This window comes from Filicampus tigris, chromosome 1 (genome assembly GCF_054856515.1).
Source record: "Filicampus tigris isolate MCC_2025a chromosome 1, RoL_Ftig_1.0, whole genome shotgun sequence".
NCBI classification, from domain to species: domain Eukaryota; kingdom Metazoa; phylum Chordata; class Actinopteri; order Syngnathiformes; family Syngnathidae; genus Filicampus; species Filicampus tigris.
In genome coordinates, this window is record NC_141217.1 from 31,650,191 (window position 1) to 31,668,329 (window position 18,139).

Genomic DNA, 18,139 nt, shown 5'->3' on the forward strand with positions numbered 1-18,139 from the left:
TCGTAATATATTTCTTGCTCTTTTGCTATTGTAGGTTAGTGAACTCTGCCGTAAACCCAAGAGCCCCTGTACAGTCAAATATTTGACATGCATCCCAGGTCTGAGTTACAACACATTTTGACAGGCACGCGTCACAAACGTTGTTTCGTTTACGTTGGGCAAGACACTCGGAGTTTGATCTAAAAATAATATGCGCGTGTTTTCAAAGGCTATTTCTGAACAGTGCATTTTCTCAACTATTCTTTGCTTCTGTAAAAGTAGGCCGCACCTTTTGACAGCAGGGAAGTGTGCTTCCCAGGGGAACTACGGCTACGATCGGAGTTACGTTTACCAGCAATCGGTGACAATCTGAATTGTAGACAGACCCTGTCAAAATATCTTTGAAAAACGTCTTAAGCCTGCCACAAGCTTTAAATGCATCTAAACGAATTTGAACTGTACCAAACATATAGAACAATAATGGATGAACTCTTACGATCTTCCCCTCGTAGACTTTGCTCAAGCGCGACGCCTTTCTGCTCCAAATCCCGGAAGGTCACCTCGATCTCTTCCAGCCTTCTCTGGATTGACTGTCACCAAGCAGAGGACAAAACAATGCAGTGTAAATTCCAACTTTTTACACCCAGTAACACCGTTGTGGCCAGCAAAGTAGTGTAGTGGGCCTAAGATGTCACCAAAAGCAAGACTAAGGTTTTTATTTCTAAGTACATTTAACATTGTAAAATTAGGTACAGGTTGAGCACTGAGACTGCGCTTAAATAAAGGACAATAAGGCTTCCATTTAAATGCATTGCACATTAAAACTGATATATTTTTTTGTCCATACAAACAAAGCAAGAGATAATAGAAAAGTATAAAAAAGGGATGCGTTTGGTTGCCAAAGAATATGACCGTAATGTATCGACAGTCGCTACGTTATTAAATCAGTTGTTTACAAAACGCCAGGCAAAAAAACACTTCTGAGAGAGAACATGAACCAAAGAGGGCAAAAAGCGATGAGGACAGCAATTAAAAGGTAAACGACCATCATTCGTATTCTTTACTCTATTCTTTGTTTTTTTAAACTATGCACAACCCTCATTTATTGTGCAATAATGTATTTGTTACATGTTTTGATGCATTTTTATGCTTCATAAAACATTTATGTCTGAATATTGGAGGGGTCGGAACGGATTAGGGCATTTGCATGGAAAAAGCGTCTCTACTTACAACATTTTCTACTTAAGAAATTTCTTCCAGAACCAATTAATTTCGTAAGTAGAGGTACCACTGTATTTACAGATATACAACTAAGAAACACGCCATGAGTGATGATGACTTGCTGCATGGCTCAAGGTCATGTAGTGAATGGCAAAGGACATGCTGTTTGCCATTCACCACATGAACCGCGTGATTCTTTCTCGCGATCGCAACACACACCTTCTATGTATGACACATCCTCTGTTTATACCATACATATCCATACTCTGGTCAAATGTGAGGTGCCTGAACTCGTTTGACTGAAGTGTATTTCGGCAGTGATTTTTTCGCATACCATTTTAGGGAGCCCGCGTGGCACTAGCGCACACATTGGTGAATCCCTGCACGAGAATCAACACGGACTTGACAGACAGGAGGGCGGCGTCACGCTCACCTGTGCTTGTCGAAGCCGCTGTAACTCGCTCGTCTTGGCTCGCCGCTCCAGCGTCCTCATCTTCATCACTTCCAACTTCTCCGCCTGCGCTGGGTTGGCCGGTAACGTCTGAAACTGCAAAGTCATCGCGGTCAGAACGCGTCGCAGCATCAAACGTGGCAATTCACATGTCCTACTTGCCTTCTCGTCCGATAAGTCGATGTCGTCCTGGTCCAACATCTCGTCGTCATCGTCCTCATCTGCGTCAACGCCTTCTTCGGAGGCACTATGAATGTGTCGGAAGGTCGTTTCTGTAGGGGAATAACAGGCAAAAACAAGTTTGCTTGACTGCCTACAGCTTTCAATACACCTTTCTCACGAGCCAGTGCTCGGTTTGGCTTAAGCAACACCTCCAGTTGGGCTTCACACTGGAAGAGGACCAAACCGCAGCTCATGCCATCGGATATGCGTTTTCAAATGTAAGAAGGAAAAGTAAACAAGTCGTCAGAAAAATGCTCAAGTACAAAAACTGCAAAGCATGGATGTAGAGATTCTGCATGTTAAAATCATGGGTTGCAAGCCGAGATGAGAGCTCTCCCCACGATCTTTACTCACCCACTTTCCCCGGCTGATGAACGCTGAGTCCCGTGTCTCTGCCGATCCGAGGTGAGGAAAGATTCCAGGGGGAGAACTTGGATCGTACTCTGGGCTGCCCAGCTGGCATCTCTTTCCTCCGAAAGCAGCGTCTGTTCCTCTTTTCACGAATGTGGCTGGCCGTACTGCCGCTCCAGTAGCCCTCCTCTTCTTGTCCGTCCTCTGCCTTAGGAGGACTCGTGCCTCGCGCCGTGGCCGAGGACGAGGAGCAGGACGAAGAGCCGCCGGGGGTCTCCGAGTCCGAGTCGGCGGTGAAGGTCAGGAGGTTGACCAGCTGATTCTTCTCCTCGTCGCTCAACTTGAGTTTGCGTAGCGATAGCTTGGGCCGCGAGCCGGGCGCGGCCTCAGGTGTCCCTCGCCCGGCTTCCGGAGGCGGATTGTTTTTCGGACTTGAGGGGATTAAAAGATGCATCGTGCGAGGCTTCACCACTGGAGGAGGGGGCTGAGGGACAGGGACGGTCTGCCGAGAGAGACGGGGCTTGGGGAGAGGGGGCCGTCTGTCCGTCTGCTCCACGGGCTCATGCCGGTCAGCGTCGGCGGGAGGTTCTTCTTTGGGCTCGGCTCGTCCGACTGAAGGAAGCGATCCCGGAGGAAGGCAGTCTAGTGCGTGCTCGTCCTCGTCATCGGACGGGGATGGCGTGTAACCCTCGCTGGAAAGGCGGCTCTCTTCCTTTTCTTTACTGTCCTACAAGGACAAAAGGCATTTTGATGCATCAACATTGATGTATCGCACTGCACACCATACAAAGTACAATCAAGACAGTTAAGTGGGGAAAAAGTTTAAGAAAAGAGGAAGAGATGCAACTGAAGACTGCGATTTGTGAAAAAGTTTACGAAAAGAGGAAGAGATGCAACTGAAGACTGCGATTACTGTTATATTGTCTGTTTACATGTTGCGGAAGCATATGTGTTCAATCGGTTGCTTAAAGCAGTGTTTTTCAAACGTTTTGGAGTCAAGGCACATTTATTTCATTGAAAAATCCTGCGGCACACCGCTAGCTGAAATTGTGAAAAAAAGCTTATTTTCAATCACATTTTATTTATATAGCACTTTTCAAACATAAAAATGCAACTCAAAGTGCTGTAAAACATCCAAAACACAACATAAAAAGAAGACCCATTTTCCCATCCCTTCACCAGAAGACTCTTTTCCCATCCCTGGTAGAAAATAAAAAGTTAACACTCGTTGGGCAAACCTCGGTGAGAAGATGAGGAGCATCTGTCCCGAGCCATGTCTCAGATAAAAGAATACCATGTAAATTATTGTCTAAAATCAGGTCGTTTATAATAAAAGTTTTGTTTAATAGGGAGTGCACGTTCAGCACAGCCGGGTTAATTTTTGTGCTGGACGTGCGCTCATGGTGGCACGGATGAGAAGTGTTAACATATACCAGAGTACCACTGTTAAAACCACGTTGTTTCTGTGTGCGAGGGAAGCGTCTGCCAGTGATGGTTTTAATGGAAAAGCTGTCAGGTGGTGGTAATGATAATGGGGGCCTGCAGGGAGAGCTAGTGAGGGCGGTGGTACTGTGAGCAGCTGGTGTTGTAGCTGGCCTGTAGGTAGGTGTAAAGTAATTGTCATTGCAATGTTTACGAACAGAAGAAGAGATGGGAACACCCGCTGAGTGATTGGAAAACAAGAGTCAGCTGGGAGTGGAATTGGTAACGGCATGGTGGATGTTAGCAGCTAAAATCTTGCTTCCAAGAGAGTTCGGATGGAAACCGTCCAAAGGCAGACGATTCCAGAATAGTTTAAAATTGTCATTAAAAGCAAAGTCAAGGTGCCCACAAGTGCGTAGGAGCCACGTATTCAGGCTTAAAAACAATATAAGTGTTATATTGTTTATATAAGCATTTTTAACATTGAAGAATGACGTTATATTATAACGTCTTGAATATGGATTAAATAAACACAAAGAAAAAAGTATTTTATAATGTTTCATATTGATACTTACTCAAGTGTGAAACATGGGCCTGTTTGGATAAAAATGCGTCACTAATTCGCTTGTCTCTAAACAAAGACAATTAGCTACCTGCTGCTGCCACCTGCTGGTATGGAAGAGTAATACATGATTACGCTGCCAAGCGCTAGACCGCGCAAATTAGATAATTCCCCATGGCACACCTGTGTGCCGCAGCACAGAGTTTGAAAAACACCGGCTTAAAGGATTACAGCACTGCAAACTACAAGCCAATTGGCATTAAGCTAGTGGGGCCTTTGTAGTTTTGGTCTCTTGAGCACTACTTTTCTTAGATAGTTGTTTGTCTGTTTGAAATATACTGTACGTTGTGTAATTGTCTTTGTTTTCAAGTACACTTCAGCTGTGAGTGGCATTAAACACTTTGAAGCCTATTTTATGAAAAATTGCTCACTATTAGCACAACTGCGGATTATTGTGGTGTGTTGAATTCACTGCCACCATACAGTTCTTGTATCTCAAGTCTCCACTCAAATGTCAGACAACAACAACAACAAAAATGTTGGCAGTGGTGTACAACAGGAGTGTATCATAATGAGAACTATTTGACCTTCTCATGTATTCACTGGGGTGACCAAAATATTAGTCTTAATTTGTGGCCAGTCGGTGTATCTTCCCTTCAAGAAGTTGTGTGTGAAAATGACAATATTGCAGAATATGAGGCTTTCCCCTGACTCTGTTTGGGTCAGAAGACAAGCAGACAAGAGAAGGACAATGCATGCATTTTGTGGATTGCAAGCGGCAGAAACAAAACGGAGCAGTTTTGCATCTGTTGTGTTTGCGTGACCCACCTCACAAGACGGTATTGCATTTACATCTTCCAGATCTTCAGCGTGAAGCTCACAGTAAAATCTCCCTGAGGAGGATGGCACATATGAAGTAAAAAGTCACATACAGGCGCACAAGTCATATGCCTAAAAAACAAACAAGCTTGTATCTATCCCGGAGCTGTCACAATTCACGCAATGAGCTCAACCCTCACTCATTTCGGTCCTACTTCACACTCTCATGCTTTATTTACATTATTATTTTATATGATTAATATTACAACGAAAGTTGTTATATTCTGGATGATTGTCACGTCAGAAGAAGCATTGCCTCATAATATGCATATGCGTATTAACGCTTCCGACGTGACCATCTTACAAAATATCGCAAAAAGTTCATTCTAATATTTTCAGACTATGATTAATCATCGTTTTATACATGACCACATTAATTTTGTTGACATTTTTTGTTCAAGTGGCGGAACGTTTCCACTCTATGAGGCAAGTAAGGACAGGCAACTTTATGATGTGACTATCATTCAAAATAATGCGAGTTTCATTCTAATATTTTCAGAGAATGATTATCACATGCCTATACTTGCGCACAGAAATTTAGGTGATAATCAGTTACGTTTTACGGACATATAGTTGTGTTAGAGGTCTCATTGGAGGTTCGTAGGCTGATTGCATTGTCAGCCAATGCGCTGGTAATGCCCCCCCCCCCCCCCATCCCCCCCTTCTCCTAGGAAGAACATGAAACCTGATGGTAGGAATGATATCGAAATTATGGGAATACTTGACGCCATCCGACATTCTTATCGCACAATAGACAGGTAAACAAGTCCGAAATGAACACGAATTACGTGAAGCGGTCCAAAATGACCAATATGGCTAACATACAAGGTAAGTCGTCATTTTGATACTTTATCGGCTTAAACCCTTTTTTAGGAATTCAGATATCATTCATGTTTACACTTATATTCCTTATACACGCTGACTAATCAAATGCAGGAAAATGCATTTTGACCGATCTGTACCTCTAAATGTTATTTTAATGAGTTCAGTTTAAAGCATGTTTGAAACACATTTTAAATATATTTAAACTCATTCAATGCCAAGGATGTTTTTTTTTTTTTTTTTTTTTTTTTTTAAGAATCCATGCGTTTGATCCCAGGTATATTTTCAAATGTACATCTTTTGTATTGGAGACGGACAAAATCGTACAGTTTAGAAATGTCTTTCACCAGCAGCCAGCAATGTATTCATCCAAATGTGTACAACAAGTATTTCCACAAGTCACCTGTGTCCTGATGGAAGGCGTAGTCTCCGAGCCGCAGCGTGACGCCGCAGCAGTGGCAGGTGAAGCAACTGCGATGGAAGAACTTGCCTTCGGCACTGAAGCGCTCCAGCACGTAGACCCGGCCGCCACAGAAGTAGCATGCCTCGCTGTTGGCCTGCGACACGCAAGCGTGCTGGGGCTCAACAAGTGCTGGAGGTGGACTGAGATCAGGGGGGGTCAGGGGCGCCACCTGAGATGTGAGGACGGGGATTAGAAGGCTTATGGAAGTTAACACTTAACACACTGTTTATTTAAGTGTTAAGCAGCAGCAGAAGAAAAAAAATCTCAGCTGCTGACACTGTAGTGTATTAATGTTAGATTTATATTTTGAATGGGTACAAACTGAGCACACACGGGGTGTCAAACTTGTATTTAATTACCACATTACTCTAGTCCTGCGACAACTCCAGTGGCTCCGCATCAAGTGTTGAATATTGATTTGCACCTTCAAGGCCTCAATAACGCTGGCCTGCGATATCGTACAGACCTCTTTCACATTGATACACCCCCCCCCACCACACACTCTTCCTTTGTCCTTCCTCCACCACACCGTCTATTCTGCCTGTTTGCCCACCGTGTGGGACAGAGCCATCAGCCCCTCGTCTTTGGAAATCATGACTATGTCTACATGTCCCCATGTCCCCATGTAGACTGCGTTTGTGGAATAAGTGTTAATCCAATCGTTTTAGCCATCTCTGGGGCGGCCATTTTGTCTTCTGTCGAGTGAAAATGACATCACAACTGCTCACAATGACCAATCACGGCTCAGATTCAGAAAACAGGTCAACCGTGATTGTTTGTTGCGAGCAATTGTGATGTCATATTCAGTCGACAAAGGACAAAGTGGCCGCCCCCCCAGATGGCTAAAAACGAGTGCATTTTGCTGCTTAATTTATATTACACAAACGCAAAATTAATCAGAATGACGTGTTGTGGGACTGCTGGGAACATATTCTTGAAAAAAAATATGTTTGGGTTGACTTCCGCTTTAAAAGAAAATAAGGTTATGAACAGAATTTTGTTTGTATTAACTCTTTTAGTTTAGGAAACTCCCCAAAATGTGATTAGTGAATAAGAACTTACAGAGTCCTCTTCTCCCATGCTTCTCCTGTTTTCTCTTGTTTGCTCCTTCTCTGCTGCCAGCTTCTCCTGCGGATGAAATCAAATATCATGTAATAACGATGAACACACATATTCAGCGTTGCACTCTTTTGACTAACAGAAAACACGTTGCCCTGAAATGTCCAAGCGTTCGCTGCTCAGCAGACATGAGTCACCACGCAGCTCAAGAAGTTGGACTGGAGGTCAAGACTCGAGACAGGCAACACGCCCGCACGTTTCAACTTAATGCTGGCAGTGGGCGCGCGTGCGTACCTTGCGTCTTTGCAGGGAGTTATGCTTAAGTTTGCTCAGGAAAAAGACGGCGGAGTGCGTTTGGGAGAGAGTCAGAGGCTTGGGCGAAGTCAGGAAACCTGTGGGCTCTGGAGCTGAAAGGCGAGAAGAAGAAAAAGAGGAACACGTTAGGCAAGTGTTGACCATTTCACAACACCTTCAAATGTTGGCCTGCTTGCAGCACTTCACTCTCTCAGCTCGTCAGTAAGGTAAGAACAGTTGTTCTACGCAGAAGATAATGAATATATGACTGACCCCGATCCCAAAAAAAGTCAAAATCATGGCTCGTATATTGAAAAACGACTAAGTTAGCTCACTTGTATGTCAAGGCACTCGTGTATTTAAATAAATGCCACAAAAAAATTTAAATCATTCAATTAATGGTGAAAGCAAATTAGATTGACCATAAATACTAACATTCAGATGTTGGCCTACTTGAAGCACTGCATTCTCTAAGCTCATCATTAAAGTACTAATATGAATCATTCTACACAGAAGTACGGCACTAAACGTTCTGCTGACAATGAATATTCTTGTCATAATGTCACAACCAGCCGGCTCGTCTTGACCACAGCCCCTCGGTGGACCCTCCGAACAGATGAGACCACTTCGCATCAAAACTCTTCCGCCGCACTCAGACGAGGTTACCGGCAAACGACAGCTGCCCGCTGCCCGATCAATCGATCCCGAGCAGAGCACCAAAGGGGGGGGGCCGGCAGCGCACCCATTTGAGTTCAGTCACAGCTGTAACAATTCACACACACACTCTTGACGCTGTGAAAATTCATCCACGGGGGGAAGTGAAAAAAATATCCTGGTTCAGTGCATTCTCATCCCGTCAGAGTCTGACACAAGAGCTCTGTGGCAAACGCTGGGCTGAGGAGAGCAGCAGTTGCAGCAGCAGCAGCAGCACCACCACCACCAGCAGCTGAACACAGCACTTGAGCTCAATGAATTATGGGTAATCAGTTCTTAAAGTGACAGTGTCCTTACGATGCACATTTCAGTGGGAGGACGGGAAGAGCCTGAGCCTTTGATGAGTGTGTTAGCGAGCGAGTTACGTAAGAGAGATGCTGCTGTCACCCCAAATGTTGGTGAGCTCAAGCAGCAGCTTTCACATGACTTATTTAACAGAAACATTCGCTTTCTACATTTTTGATTACTTTGTTCAAGACAAACTAAGGCTTAACCGCAAGAAAAATGTGCCTTAGTGATGTTTTATACCACCGATTTCCATGCCAATTAAATTCTGGTTAATATTCAAGCTGGCGTGGGCGATACTGATCTGACACTTGGTGCAAATACACCTAACATTTCTGGTAAAATAAAAAAATAATAATAATAATAAAAAGGAGTGCATTGCAAATCATAGCTTCAAAAAGAACACAAGACAGACTAATTTATTTAACATTAGGTAGCAGTCAAACACTTGCTGTTTTATATTACTGGGTGACTAAAATAAGGCTGGCAAAATTTTTATTCCATTAATAAATGTTTGTGGGAGGTTTGCCAAATCCTATGTCCAGTGTGGTGCCCGCATTCATCAGATAGCCCCCAAGGACCACATAAGTAGCCCAAAGGCCGGTTGTAAAAATAGCTCACTTGTGCGTGAGCATAACTTTAGCATCAGCAATTCCAGCATGAGCAAGGCTTGTTTGTTTGAAAGACAAAAAAAAAACAAAAAAAAACGCGCAGCCGGCATTTCCCCAGATATTTAACAGAGATTTTTTTGTAGACGTTAGAGAAATGGTACCGGTACTCAATCAATTTCACTTTTGGTCAAGGATGCGTTTCCACATTTTATCAATGTATAGTACAAGTATAGTAAAAAAAAAAAGTGATTGAGTTCACAAATGCTAGGTTCACACCGCAGGCAAATGATCTGATTTTTTCGCCCATATGTGGCCTGTATCTGATTTTATTTACGGCAGTCTAAACGCCTCAATTCCGATTTTTTCAAATCCGACCTGGGTCTTTAATATGTGTTCCTAAATCGGATATGTATCCAATTTTTTGCAATGCGACCATGGTCTGAACGGCCAGGTCGCATATAAACGACATTGATGTCATCCGTAGCCCAAAATGCGCTCCTGCAGGCAGAGGGAAAGTGCTGGCAGTAGGGGGATCGAATCTGTAGGGTTTTTTTTGAGTAACGGTATTGAGTTTATATTTTCCCTAAATGTAATCCCACTTGAAACATGAAGCAGAAAGTGGACATTTATGGTGAAAGTAGTAATTCATCCACGGTTCAGATCGATTCATTTTTCACACACGGTTATGACGTGACGTCATCGACAGTGATGTCTCCATGAAATGAGATATTAAAGCCTCGCCTCATAATTTCTCCCAAATACTGTATTTATTTCTACCTGCTACCTAATCGCTTGACTGTCAAAATGCCCCGACACGCTGGACCACATTTAATTCCGTAAACAATACGTCGTGACTGGCGTCATCTCTTCCGCGCATGCGGGTCACTTTGGCGACGCATGTGTTCATATAGCAGGCAAGACTGAGGTTGCATTTATAATGTAATATGAACGCTTGCACACACACAAAAAAAAAAAGATTTTTTCAAAAAATCCGTGTCGAGCTTTAAGACCTGCGGTGTGAACCGAACCAAAAAGTCCTTTAAAGCGTCAATATGTTCACACACGTTCTGAAAATGTGTTACAGTTCCACTCCAAGTCGGAGTGTGTCGCTACGGCTACTGACGAGGACACCTCACGGCGGAATTTCCTCTGCCTTTTACGGCCAATTCCGGTCGGCGTTTTTCCAATCGAGCAACGATCAAAAAGACAGCGACAACAATGGATCTCGTTCCTGCTGCAACAAAGGGACCTAGATGACTAGACGATGCATTTCATTGTATTGTGGAATCAGGAAGGTGGCGCCGAAGGTGGTACGTTCGTGTGTAGGCTTCTTTATACACACATAAGTGACATAACACCCACGTCGCTGCCAAACTAGTTTGCTTTGCAGCAGCAACAAGCTGCGTGGTGGATCCTCTCCTCCGTGGTGACAAATAAATTGCCCTGAACCGTGCCGAAGAAAAGTGAACGTCATCGCAACTTGCGACATAACGGAGCAATCATGAGAGAGAATGCGCGCGGCGTCGTATACGAAGCAACAATTTCCGACGCGGGAATATAAAGAAGCCTTAAGGGTTATGCCACCAAATAAAATGTTATTCACTTTAAGTTAAATTAATAATGTTCGTTCCAATACTTTTGGAGGAGACTATCCTTTTTCTTGTCGGAAAAATAAACTTTTTGGATAGAATTCTGTTGTCTAGGTGCGCACATGGCAACTTAAGCATGTTAACATTTTGTGTTTTTTTTGGCATATGCATATCCATAATTTACCTGGTGTGACCACAGTGAAGGCGTTTTTGATCTGCGTGAGGTAGAGGACCAATGACAGTCTGTCTATCTGCCCGCCGTTGGCAAAGTCAGCGGCCGACATGACCGGTGGGATGCCGAGCTCCTTTTCCAAGATGCTGAAGGCCACTTCGTGATTGTGGCTGCAAGTGGACGCTTTCACGGAGCTCATGTCTCTGCGGAAGCGGTCAAGAAGCAGCACACTTGCTCTCACTATCGACTCCACTCCATCAGCGTTGGCAGGCGGTTTCTCGTTTCCAGTGAGTGACTCACATGAGCTGAGGTCGGAAGTGGTGGATCAAAGCACACAGAGCCAGCCCGGACCTCCATGAATTGGTGAAATCTTTCACGTCCACGTCGCCGTAACCCGCGGTGTGCTTCCGGCACCATTTCAACAATTCCTCAAATCCACTGAATGAATCTAAAAGACACAAAAGACAATCAATCAGGATGCCGTCTTTGCAGGCTTCAATTGAATTTCAAGTCAAAGCATCTTTAAAGTAACGCGGCCGATGATGCCCACCTTGCCGTGTATAAGAATGTCTGTTATTCTGTTTCTTGCTTGACGGATTGGATTTATCAATGATGTAAAGGTGCTGGACCTAAAAAGAGTGAGAACTGAATTAGTAAGCATAGCTATACTGCAAAATTAGAGCAACTGTTCGTTAAAATTAAATATCTGAAAAAGGTCATTACAATACAACCTTATTATCTATACAAGTATAGCTGATGCCATATCAATAGTAATAGGTTATTCGTAGACAATACTCTTGTATAAATGTATCCAAATAAGCTCAGCTATACATGCTTTATATATTTGTACTTATAAAGGAAGAAAAAAACAGAACTTCATTCAGAGAATCTTCAAGGCCCAGCAAAATTTCAAACATCCAAAGAAAGCTAATTCATGAATTTAATAAAAATTAAAAATATATATACTGTTCATTATACAGACCAAAAGCTCCAAAGAACGTTTCCACTGTTTCTTCAATTTATACAGGATTGAATATATTTTTTGTAATTTATTGTAAAGGTTTCTCTGATTTTGATATTTAGAGGTAGGTACATTTTTGAGTGATCATACTATGTATAAACTACTGTCAATATCACTGCCAAATTCTGAACTCAAATGATCATTTTGAGCAGTGGTTCTCAAATTTTTCCCACAAGTATCACAATAACATCCTCAAGTACCACCGTGGATTAATTTAAGGTGTATTGCATATAAAAGTAAAAAAAAAAATCTTCACTAAATGTAAAAAAAAAAAAAAAAAAAAAAAAAAAAAAGATGAAAAAGTTTAATACGACTGAAAGGTCTAGGGACTCCATTTTTTCCAGAGAGTTGTTCAAATTTTAAATTAATCTCGAGTATCGTGACTGTGTGTACTGTAAGCGGCAACATTTATAAAGTGACGACAATCTCGGAATGAGGCAAAGATGAGATGACGTGTTTGACCTGGCTGGTCTGGATGGAGGCGAGGTTGACTCTGACGTAACGTGTTTTGGGGTCGATGGAGTAGGCTGCGTAGTTTTTGCTGGTGTTCTCTGGTGTGGTCTGAGACAGGGCCTGGTAGATGCTTTCTCTACATATTTCAGAGAAGCAGAAGCAAACGTCAAGGAGATAAAAGCAGATGCGTTGTAATGTTGTGACAGGGTGCATGTGGGATGATGCAAGACTAGCTTCGCGCAACATTTCGCATAAGAAAAAAAGATGTATGACATACAAGAAGCTTGAAATGGAAATGGTTGGTGGAGTCAAAGGAACCGGCTTTTAACATTACAAAGACTATTATTCAAAAAAAAAAAAAAATTTTAACCTGCAATTAAAAAAAACAACAACTAAAAGTTAAAAGTGAGTTCAAATGCAAAAGCAGACATCTTAATTTAATGTGAATTGAGTTTAAAAATATCTGGTTCCAGGTTAAAGATAATTTTCATTTAAGATATTCTAAATTAAGCAATGAAGAGGCTAATTTGGGAAGGAAAAAAAATATTCTCAAAAGGGTCTTTGAAAGAGATCCTGGATGTTATTGAATCACAACTCCCAAAAATGTCATTTCTCTTGGACTATTTCATGCAGTTTGACTTCCCACTCACCGCTCAGCGAGGACCTTGAGAAGAGGCACCCCTGCGCCCCAACTCCTCACCATCCACGCCGTGTCGAAAGCTGCCAGAAATCCCCGAGCGATGCCCGTCCCGAGAGGCCAGAACGGCTGCCGAGGACAATGCAAATTAGCCACATCTACATGCGACACATCAACATCCGCCCACTTTCATCTTGCTGATTGTGCTGTTGTGAGTTGATCCCATCTGATGAGAGGTGGCATGCACCCTGGAATGATTACCTATCAATCACAAGACTGACGCAGACCCAGACAGAGACAGCCCTTAATTCATGCGCAAACAATAGCGACAATTTAGAGCCAGTTTTACTAAAGGTTTGCTTGTGCTAAAGCGGATGCAAATTTGATTGCTCATGCAAAACAAATAGCTGAGAAAACGAAGAAATCTACTAGTGCAGGATTGTGCCTCCTGCCATATGTGCAAAATTGCCAGGCAGTTCATTTTACGCATTAGGGGCCGTCGTTTGGACAACGCTGGCCTCATTGTGAGTATGTTCAATGAAAACCATGTCAAGTGTGAACAACAAGAGTGAGCATGAACACAAATGTCATTGAAACAGACAACTGAAGCGCAAACGCGCACCCACCTCGACTAGGCAATCCCCAACGAGAGCCATCAACAGCTTGTTGCCTCTGCGCTCCCTAACAAGCGAGGCGTTCTCGGCCCGCTGCATGCACGTAAAGTCAAACACGGCCACGTCCGGCTGGCGGGCGTGGTTCTGAGTGAACTGCAGCTCAGGCAGTCGGCCCCCCGTGGAGAAGTAGGCGGCGTCGTGGGCGTAGCGGCGCAGCGCCTCCTGGTCGATGTTGGCCGGCGCAAGCAAATCCTCCGCTTCGTTGAAGTCCTGGACGACAGGACGACAAGTTGGAGGACGCTGGCCATGTCTCGCGTTTGCGCTGCCAGCCGGCATCCAGAACAATCACGGTTGCTCTTTGTGACAGACGTGTGTTGTTCACACCTGCTTGATGACACCCTTCTTCAGCAAACTCATCTTTTTGGCAGTCATGACAAAGTAGTGGGTGTCATCTTTGTAATAGACGATGTTCTCCAAATCAATACCTGGAAAGTAGGAACGCAGAGACAGAGCGTGAGCGAGAGAGTGAGGAAAACAAGAGTTACGGCTGTCAGGTTTTAAGGGATCCATCGCGCCCGTGACCCTGGTAAGGATAAGTGGTTCCGAAGATGGATGGATTTGTTTGAAAATTTCCTCGCAGATAAGAGACAGCCGAGATCAGAAACAAATGCATGACGTCTGTACTCAGAGATAATTAGGTCACACAAACCAACACATTTTCACTCTCCTCTTTGAACACAACCTGTCACATATGTCACACCTTGAGGCTTCTTGTTGAAATGAAAAAAAAAATAAAGCCCTGCTAATGAGCAGTGGTGGGTAGTAAAGTAGGAGTAGGGATACTCTTTTTTCATTTTCTTTGTTTGTGACAACTTGTTACTTTTACAGTAATCCCGCATTTATCACGGGAGTTTGATTCCATACCACCTGCAGTGCTATTTTGTATGCTGCTTTTTATAGCGTACGAACCGGTATTGTGTCCAAATTGACTGCCTGTATTTTTTTACAGTGCAATGCAGCACGCTGTTTTTTTACAGCGTACAAACCCCGCTGTCAACCAATTTGAATACATCCCCTCCATGCCACGTCTTCCACAGAGTGCGGCACTTGCATGCAACGCAGTATGGGGAAAGTCCGTTCTCGACGCCGGTTGGCTGACTCCGACCGACTGGGACCCTGTGGGTCGCTTGAATATCGTCGCTGTCATGTGAAAAACGCTTATCTACATTTTTTTTCATGAATCATGTTTCCGCGTTACAGACGTCGCATTAAAGCGAAAATTAAAAAAGTTTCCAAAATTGGAAGATAAGTGTTTTTCACAGGACGAAAACCGGGGACGGATTGCCGATGCCCAGCTCTGCATAAAGCAATGTTTTTAATATTAAGAAATGAAAATTTTAAAAAAGGCCAGCACACAAAATTTAATCCTTTTTCTCCCTAGATTTTCTAAACAGGTCAATTTGACCCACAACATAACAGGAGGGTTAAAAGGTTTTTGACATTTATTTTGTTATAAAATAATATTAACAATATTAATAATTAGAACAACAACAACAATCATCATCATAATTATAATAATAATAAAGTACAGTGGTACATCTACTTACGAAATTCATTGGTTCTGGAAGAAATTTCTTAAGTAGAACATTTTGTAAGTAGAGATGCATTTTCCATGTAAATGCCCTAATCCGTTCCAAGCCGCCCAATATTCCGTTTTATAAAACATAAAAATGCATCTAAACATGTAACAAATACATGTTACACTTAGATTATTGCACAATAAATGAGTTGTGCATAATGTAAAAAACAAAGAATAGAGTAAAGAATAAAAATGATGGTTGTTTACCTTTTAATTGCTGTCCTCATCGCTTTTTGCCCTCTTTGGTTCATGTTCTCTCTCAGAAGTGGTTTTTGCCTGGCGTTTTGTAAAGAACTCATTTAATAACGTGGCGACTGTCGATACATTACGGTCATATTCTTTGGCAACCAAACGCATTCCTTTTTCATACTTTTCTATTATCTCTTGCTTTGTTTGTATTGACAAAAAAAACGATTTTCTTCTTTTTTTCTTTTCCTCGTTTCTAATTCACGTAAAACTATCGGAACACCTCATGGCCCGAGGGGCGAATGACGAGGACGCTGCATAGACATATCTATCACATATATATCTATCTACCTGTCTATCTACACATAGACACATACGGTAGAGGTCCCTCTTAGCCAATCAAAATGCCAGGAAGATGCTAGGTAATATCCAATGGCAGAGAAGCTATGAGTATGTTGCGTTCAGGAAACTCCGGAGCTGCGAGTAACAGCCCATACTGTATTTTTACCTTTCGCATCCTGAAATTTCTTTCGTAACAAGAGGCAATATTTTCCTGTTGAGTCGTTTCATAACTTGAAAATTTCGTATGAAGAGACGTTCGTAAGTAGAGGTACCACTGTATACTTTTTCTTACTAAAGTTTGAACTTTGGACACACCTGAATTAGATGATTAGAGCTCAAGTCAAGAAGCTTGGAGATGCCTCCGCGATGTAACCAGGTTTTCAAAATTAAAAACCGGAACACAACAATTTAGCTAACGGTAGACAAGTCAATGCACTGACCATTATCCAACCTTTTTTGCTTAGCATTAGCTTTGCTTGGTGGGACTAACGCTAAACAAGTTAATGCAATGACCATTATCCAACCTTTTTTGCTTAGTCCCACCATCTATTGGAAGTTGCCTGTGAGTGTTTACCTCACACCCGCCCCTGCTTTGTAACATTGGAAATCTGCCGCCAGAAAAGCTCAGCTTGCATTGGGTCTGACCGGCAACTGCAGCATTAGACTAGTACGACTACAGTTTTGAAATCAATGAATAATTGCGCTTATAAATCATGACTTCAACATCAATCAAAAATAATTCCATCCATCCATCCATTATCTGAAACGCTTTTCCTCACAAGAGTGACGGGCATGCTGGAGCCTATCCCAGCTGTCTTCGGGCGGTAGGCGCGGTACACCCTGAACTGGTCGCCAATAACATATTCGTCAAAAATAACATATTATTTTTTCCATAATCGCCCAGCCCCAATGTCATCTGATCACATGTGGACTCGTACCAGTCTCTGTCAGCAGGTCCTGGAAGAACTTCTGGTTGTAGATGCGGGCCACGCCGCTGATCTCCGCCACTTGGGCCTCTGCTGCCGTGTTCCTGTTGACGAAGTTGGCCGTGATGCCGATGGCCAGCTTGCCTCTCAGCTCCTTGTGCTTAAAGCCTAGCAAGCAGAAGGGCAGTGCTGAACAATTTGAACGTGCAGTATGATAACAACGAGGGCATATACGAGTAACGCCTTCCAAAATGTCAGATTTCAGCCGACGCGAACACCCTTGCGACAGCAGTGTGTCGTTTGTCTCACCCTCGGGGACGAACCTGCCTCCGCCGGCAGAAATGAAAACATCAAACTGGAAGTTTGAAGCGGGGTGAGTCTCAGGCAGCACCTTGGCCGTCCAACCTGTCAAATACAAAAAACAGCAGTGCTCAGCACAGCAGATGCTGCAGTGAATGTGTCAACAAAAAATAAACAAAAAAAAAAAGGTCTGTGAGGTACCTTTCTCTCCCGAGGGCTCAAGCAGACCCTGGAATTCCACTCCGGTGTGAACCTCCACCCCAAGGAGAAGCGACACTTTTAAAAGAATCAACTGCAGTTGACGAATGCCTAAAACCCAAAAGGTCAATTCATTTTTTACCGTCTTAACATCAAGTTAAATCAGGCGTGCTCAAATGATGGCCTCGAAGACATTTACAGCCCACTGTCCATTTTTTTGGGCAATCCACAGCATATAACTGTACAGAAAGTCACCATTGACACAGCCTGCGGTGTTTGCCTGCATTGTACAACTGACTATCTACACTGGGTGGCAAGTCAGGAGAAGAGAATTTTTAAGAAATAAACTGTTCTCATCCCTAACTTCATTTTTTTCTTATTTAAAATTTTTTTTTTTAAATTATTTTATTTTACGTATTTACATAGCTGCGTTGTCTGTAGCCCAACTATACCTTAGGTCTATTAACGTTCAAATTTACACTTTGGTCATGTCCCTGCGTTTTCACATATCCTGTTACCCTTACATATGACTCCCTCTGAAAATGTTGGTCTATTCCACAAGCAAAACGGTCCACACCATGGGAAGACCAAAAGTTCGGACTTTTCTGTATGTTCAAATCTCAGTCGATTCCTGTTAGCTATAGTGTTTTATGTTAGATTTTTAGTTGTTGTTGAATGATAATTAATAATTGCTGTCAACATACAATCAGCATCAATGCCATGTGGC

At 42.9% G+C, this 18,139-nt stretch overlaps 1 protein-coding gene across 4 annotated transcripts in view; it reads right to left on the reverse strand.

Moving 5' to 3' along the window:
• Positions 1 to 18,139, reverse strand: part of mical1 (microtubule associated monooxygenase, calponin and LIM domain containing 1) — a 48,131-nt gene that overhangs the window by 3,002 nt on the left and 26,990 nt on the right. For all 4 annotated transcript variants that reach the window (XM_086032533.1, XM_086032515.1, XM_086032525.1 and 1 more), the window contains 18 exons: positions 17,416 to 17,523; positions 17,224 to 17,319; positions 16,927 to 17,082; positions 14,206 to 14,306; positions 13,834 to 14,091; positions 13,221 to 13,336; positions 12,580 to 12,706; positions 11,647 to 11,725; positions 11,397 to 11,544; positions 11,109 to 11,299; positions 7,726 to 7,838; positions 7,435 to 7,500; positions 6,313 to 6,541; positions 5,037 to 5,101; positions 2,228 to 2,951; positions 1,814 to 1,923; positions 1,634 to 1,747; positions 476 to 569 (listed from right to left, as the gene is read on the reverse strand). In XM_086032533.1, the coding sequence (XP_085888659.1) occupies positions 476 to 569; positions 1,634 to 1,747; positions 1,814 to 1,923; positions 2,228 to 2,951; positions 5,037 to 5,101; positions 6,313 to 6,541; positions 7,435 to 7,500; positions 7,726 to 7,838; positions 11,109 to 11,299; positions 11,397 to 11,544; positions 11,647 to 11,725; positions 12,580 to 12,706; positions 13,221 to 13,336; positions 13,834 to 14,091; positions 14,206 to 14,306; positions 16,927 to 17,082; positions 17,224 to 17,319; positions 17,416 to 17,523 (2,895 nt within the window). The remainder of the gene's footprint in view (positions 1 to 475; positions 570 to 1,633; positions 1,748 to 1,813; positions 1,924 to 2,227; positions 2,952 to 5,036; positions 5,102 to 6,312; positions 6,542 to 7,434; positions 7,501 to 7,725; positions 7,839 to 11,108; positions 11,300 to 11,396; positions 11,545 to 11,646; positions 11,726 to 12,579; positions 12,707 to 13,220; positions 13,337 to 13,833; positions 14,092 to 14,205; positions 14,307 to 16,926; positions 17,083 to 17,223; positions 17,320 to 17,415; positions 17,524 to 18,139) is intronic.